This window comes from Oncorhynchus tshawytscha, linkage group LG10, assembly GCF_018296145.1.
Source record: "Oncorhynchus tshawytscha isolate Ot180627B linkage group LG10, Otsh_v2.0, whole genome shotgun sequence".
NCBI lineage: Eukaryota > Metazoa > Chordata > Actinopteri > Salmoniformes > Salmonidae > Oncorhynchus > Oncorhynchus tshawytscha.
Genome location: NC_056438.1, coordinates 67,810,469 through 67,816,468, shown reverse-complemented (window position 1 = coordinate 67,816,468; position 6,000 = coordinate 67,810,469). Strand labels below are relative to the sequence as shown.

At 52.2% G+C, this 6,000-nt stretch overlaps 1 protein-coding gene across 1 annotated transcript in view; it reads right to left on the bottom strand.

Moving 5' to 3' along the window:
* Positions 1-654: 654 nt before the first annotated feature.
* Positions 655-6,000, bottom strand: part of LOC112235698 — a 185,097-nt gene continuing 179,751 nt past the window's right edge. Inside the window, exons 10-14 of the mRNA XM_042328903.1 lie at positions 5,425-5,542; positions 4,079-4,402; positions 3,534-3,738; positions 2,731-3,229; positions 655-1,769 (exon numbers count right to left, since the gene is read on the bottom strand). Coding sequence (XP_042184837.1) covers positions 795-1,769; positions 2,731-3,229; positions 3,534-3,738; positions 4,079-4,402; positions 5,425-5,542 — 2,121 coding nt within the window. The 3' untranslated portion in view covers positions 655-794. The remainder of the gene's footprint in view (positions 1,770-2,730; positions 3,230-3,533; positions 3,739-4,078; positions 4,403-5,424; positions 5,543-6,000) is intronic.

Sequence of the window (6,000 nt, the reverse complement as noted above, 5' to 3'; positions counted from 1 at the left end):
ATGTATTGTCTTGTTCATATTATATCACTTCTGTGTGGTACCCTAGTTGAATGTATTGTCTTGTTCATATTATATCACTTCTGTGTGGTACCCTAGTTGAATGTATTGTCTTGTTCATATTATATCACTTCTGTGTGGTACCCTAGTTGAATGTATTGTCTTGTTCATATTATATCACTTCTGTGTGGTACCCTAGTTGAATGTATTGTCTTGTTCATATTATATCACTTCTGTGTGGTACCCTAGTTGAATGTATTGTCTTGTTCATATTATATCACTTCTGTGTGGTACCCTAGTTGAATGTATTGTCTTGCTTGAAATCCTTTCTTGTATGTTTAGGTTGTTTTTCTTTGTCCAGACCAATTAACAAATTGTTGCTGCTCAGTGGAGAAACACCATGCACATTGCCTCAGTACCTTTTAACAATTATTGCTTTAAATTACATCAATCACTCCCTACCCTCCCATGGCCTTCCCTACCCTCCCATGCCCTCATCCGCCCTCCCATGCCCTCACCTTCCCTCCCATGCCCTCACCTTCCCTCCCATGCCCTCACCTTCCCTCCCATGGCCTCCCCTACCCTCCCATGGCCTCCCCTTCCCTCCCATGGCCTCCCCTACCCTCCCATGCCCTCACCTTCCCTCCCATGCCCTCACCTTCCCTGGACACATTTTTTTCTCTTTCTCTTTATTACTCTCCCTCTTCATCTCTCTCTCCTTTAACTTCTCCTCCCATTACTCTAGCTCTGCTTGCCTTTTACCGCTCCTTCATTCTCTCTCCTTTTCCGTCTCCCTCTCAGTCGTTCTTCTCATCTCCAGAGTACTCCTCTTTCTCCCCCTCCTCTTTTGCATCCTCTTTTTTGTTGTTCTCTACCTCCTTCTCCTCCACTTTATCTTTCTCCCTATCATGGAACAGCTTGGCTAGTTCCTGAAACTGCGGACCCCACTCCTCCAGCCCTCCTCCCCACTCCTCCTTCTCTGCATCCTTCTCTCCCTCACTCTCCAGTGAGCTGAGGGAGCCTGCACGTGACCCTGTACCCTCCAGCCCGTACACCTGCACTGAATCATAGGGCGGCTGTGAGGGGTCAAAGGTGACCTGAGCCAGACGCAGGCGGAGGAACTCACCCACCCTGAGGGCCAAGGAGTGACCACCTGGTACTGGACCCCCTCTCCCTGCCTCCATCCCTTGGACCCACCCTGCCCCGTACCCCATGATGCCCCCATATGCTCCCCTGGCGTGACCTGGGAAGGGCAGCATCTGGGGGGTCATATCCCTCCTTCCTAAAACGTATGCCCCCATACCCAGCCTGTCCCGCCAGTCAGCCATGAACCCTTCTGGGTACATCCCCCCGCAAGAAGTCCCGGTCAGAGATATTCCTCCACCCTCCCTGTCCGGCCTGGCCACCACAAAGTTGCTTCCCATCTCTAGCCCTCCCCTCCCCAGGCTCCCGGGGTAATCCTGCCTCTGTCCCGCTGCCTCCCCCTGCAGGATGCTGGCGTAGTTGCGGGTGGCTGACTGCTGAGACTGGCCATCTGGGCAGTTGGTTCCAGGCCCTCCACCACCACATCCACCACCAGAGGATTCTGGTTCAGCTGAACCAGAGCCAGTGCGTTTGGGGGACAGGCCGGCGTGGAAGGCCCTGCGACCCGCCATGGGCAGGGTGGCTGAATCACACACCCAGGCGCCACCGTGACTCTGGCCAGCCATGGAGCCGGAACGGGTCAGGACCAGGGTGTGCTCCCTCTCTCGGTGGGGGGTCTCAGACTGGACCTGCAGGGGGCGGGGAGAAGGAGGAGGGTCAATCCGGGACAGGGCAGGGGAACGAGGAGGAGGAGGAGGGTCAGTCCGGGACAGGGCAGGGGAATGAGGAGGAGGAGGAGGGTCAGTCCGGGACAGGGCAGGGGAACGAGGAGGAGGGTCAGTCCAGCACAGGGACAGGGCAGGGGAACGAGGAGGAGGAGGAGGGTCAGTCTGGGACAGGGCAGGGGAACGAGGAGGAGGAGGAGGGTCAGTCCGGGACAGGGCAGGGGAACGAGGAGGAGGGTCAGTCCGGGACAGGGACAGGGCAGGGGAACGAGGAGGAGGAGGAGGGTCAGTCCGGGATAGGGACAGGGCAGGGGAACGAGGAGGAGGATCAGTCCGGGACAGGGACAGGGCAGTGGAATGAGGAGGAGGAAGAGGGTCAGTCCGGGACAGTGACAGGGAACGGTGCTGTTAAGTGGATGTAGAAGATAAAGGATAACAAGAGGTGATGTTGAGGTTGAGATAATTGTAAAAGGAGCGAATGGAGAGATTAATCAGGGAAACAATTAAAGCAGAAAGCCGGAGAGTAAGGAAAAGGGCAAATGTAAGAAATGGGGAGAGAAAGTAGACGACGAGAAGGAAGAAAGCAAAAGACAGAGTGACAGGATGAGAATAGACACACAATGAACAAGCAAGATAGAGAGAGTGAAAGAGAAACAGAGTTTAGAAGGTAAGAGAAGCAGGTTAACAACTAAAAAGAGCTAACACTGTGACAGAGAGGGGGATGAAGATGGAGGAGGAAATCAACAGACAAAACGTTAAAAATGAAAGAAAGAGACAGAAATCTTCTAAAAGCAAAACATAAAAACGAATACATATTCACTATTGTCTGCTCTCAGTAATCAGCAGTGTTAAAACCACTTCAAATTATAACACATTGGTTCGTTCATTAATTCACTTATTGTTATGTACGGTGTCGGTCTCTTACCCAGTCCACCGAGTCCTGACTGTGGCTCTGCTGCTCACTACTGTTCTCTGTACAGTTGCTCATAGCTCCTCCCCCTTCACCCCTCTCCTGGCTGTTATTGGTCCGTGGCGTCCCTCCATCTGAGGTGCTAACCCCGCTCTGTGGGCCTGTTCCGTCTCTACTCTCTCTGCTGCTCATTTCAGCTGGTCCTACGTACACGGGCCCTGGCTCCAGGGCCCCCACCATGGCCCCCTGATTCTGGATGACCAGAGAGTGGTCTGGGTGGCCCCCAGGGAAGCGGTAGGCCAGCTCAGCCAAGCCCGGCTCAAACTGGCCCCCTGGAGTACGTCGGAGAACTGGCAGGGTGTGGCTGCTGTAGCAGAGGCGGCCGTACAGGGGCCCTCCAGGGCCGGAGTAGGCCGGGTCCAGGGCTGGGTTCTGGGCCCAGTTGTATGCACGGGCCTTGTCCTGGACGTGCTGGGAGTAGCGTCTGGGGGACAGAAGATAGGGTGTGACAAGGCTAGACAACATGTTATAGCAGCTTTACATAGGAGCACACACCAAAGAGGGATTGCACAGTATAGAGGAAGTAGGTGATGCCCAACAAAGTGTCTAATAAAGTGTAATAGTTTTCCTCTTTATTTTTTTTTACCTAAGAGGCTGATTAGAGCAAGGAGTTGAGGCAATCAATGACCTAAGTGGATCAATACAGTCTTAGAAAACTCTTGAGGACTGGAGTTTTGTTTGGGTGCGTTTTTGCTCAGCATAGCTTTCAATTAAACACACACACACAAACACACTGCACACACACCACACACACTCACATGTTCCTGCTGTCCAGAGTGCGGTATCCCCTGCGTGAGCTGTGGGGGGCGCTCTGGAGCGCTGCGATGTCAAAAGCGGCCGTGTCGGCCTCGCCTCCTCCCTCGTCATCGTAGGTGATGATGTTCTCCCTAACATCGTCCTCCTCCAGGGGAGACAGAGAGTCCCGCTTCTGACGACGCAGGGACAGGGACAGGGCACTGACTGCTGGAGGGACGAGAGACAGAGGGAGGGGGGGAGTCAGAGAAAGAGCGAGAGAGTGTTGGTATATCATATGTCTGTCCTGCATGCTTAAATCGACTTTGAGCCATAGCCAGACAGTCATACTGGACTAGACCAGTCACATTGGTAATAAAGTGGGCCATTTCCAGTCAAATGCCAATGAAATGTTAGTTGGGTTTGTGTTTCCCAGTAAAATGACTAATCAACTAATCATCAAGTCTTAAATCACATGTGATAGTGTTGGGTTGTAATGAAAGCTTGCACACCCTGTGGATCTGGGTCTTTGAGACCAGGATTGAGTAACACTGCTGTACAGTATATTTACCCAGCAGAGTGGCAACACAGGCCAAGATGGCCAGCAGGGCAGCAGTGCTGAGCCCAGGGGAGGGGGAGGTAGACTGCTGTGGGACACACACCGTCTCTCTCTCCCACTCCCAGTCTCCCTCCGTCTGCCTCTCCTGTCTCTCCTTCTCCCCAGCCCGGGCCCCTCCTCTCAGGCAGGGGCAGATGGACACAGTGACCGTCCCGGTGGAGGTCAGGCCAGAGGTCCCATCCCTTAACACCAGGGGAACGTGTAGCGTGAGGGAGGAGGAGAAGGAGTGGGAGAGGGGCTGCAGGGGCGACAGGAGCAAGAGGGTGGCACTGGGGCCTGGAGGAAGAGCGAGAGAGGGAAAAACACAACATGAGAAAAAAACAGCAAGAAACTCAATTGAATTGGCTGAAATCTCTAACATTTAATGTTATTCTCATAGCTTCCCACAGCTTCCCTCAGAGGATGTGTCGGAGTCCATTGGGAAAAGATGGATTTCCAGTAGAGGAAAAGGTAAACAACAAGGAAAACCCAAAGGGATGAGGATAACAGAGTTAGGGGAAGAGAGGTAGAGAGAGAGAGAGAGAGAGAGAGAGAGAGAGAGAGAGAGAGAGAGAGAGAGATGTAAGGGAGAGAGTGAGACAGACAGAGAAGGGGAGCAGAGAGAGGTAGGGGGAAAGAGGTAGAGACAGAGAGCGAGGAGGTGAGAGAGGTAGAGGGAGAGAGAGACAGAGAGAAGGGGAGGAAAGAGAGGTAGGGGAGAGAGAGACAGAGAGAAGGGGAGGAAAGAGAGGTAGAGGGAGAGAGAGACAGAGAGAAGGGGAGGAAAGAGAGGTAGAGGGAGAGAGAGACAGAGAGAAGGGGAGGAAAGAGAGGTAGGGGGAGAGAGTGAGACAGACAGAGAAGGGGAGGAAAGAGAGGTAGGGGGAGAGAGAGACAGAGAGAAGGGGAGGAAAGAGGTAGAGGGAGAGAGAGACAGAGAGAAGGGGAGGAAAGAGAGGTAGGGGGAGAGAGAGACAGAGAGAAGGGGAGGAAAGAGAGGTAGAGGGAGAGAGAGACAGAGAGAAGGGGAGGAAAGAGAGGTAGGGGGAGAGAGTGAGACAGACAGAGAAGGGGAGGAGTGAGAGGTAGGGGGAGAGAGTGAGACAGACAGAGAAGGGGAGGAATGAGAGGTACGGGAGAGAGTGAGACAGACAGAAAAGGGGAGGAAAGAGAGGTAGGGGGAAAGAGTGAGACAGACAGAGAAGGGGAGGAGTGAGAGGTAGGGGGAGAGAGGTAGAGGGACAGAGAGAGAAGGGGAGGAGAGACATGAAGTTTGTGGGAGAGAGTGAAACATAAAGAAAGAAAGAGAGAGACTATACCTCCACTGTCCCTAATGCTGAAGTTGAGGGTGAAGCTGGACTCTGGAGGGATGTTGAAATATACAGCACTGTCATTCCCTCCCTCATCTCGATCAATGGCACGCAACACCTGCACCACCTGAAAAGAAGAGACAGAGTGAGAGACCAGACACAGAAAAGGAGGTGTGAAGGGAGGATTTGGGAGGAAGGAGGAGAGGAGTGGGAGAGGAGGAGAGAGAAAATAGTAAGATAGCATTGGAGAGGTCAACAAGATAGGAGGGGGAGGGAATAGAGAAAATAATAGCGAAAAGAAAGATTATTTTGTAAAAACGCATGACTTTAACTACCGTTCACATCCCTGTGTGCCCTCAGCATTTACCTCAAAACAAACAAATAGGCTCTGCTATAGATAAAACCTCTCAAATCAAGAAGGAAGTCATTATGTCTAACCTTAACTAACTGTGAAGGGAATTCCTGGGTTGGCTTTCAGTATATCATCTATGAAGATTGGGTTTCCGACTGTAGAGAAGAATTTAGGAAATAAATCCTAATATTCTATCTAGTGAATATTATCTCAGCTTAAACCCCTGGGACTCT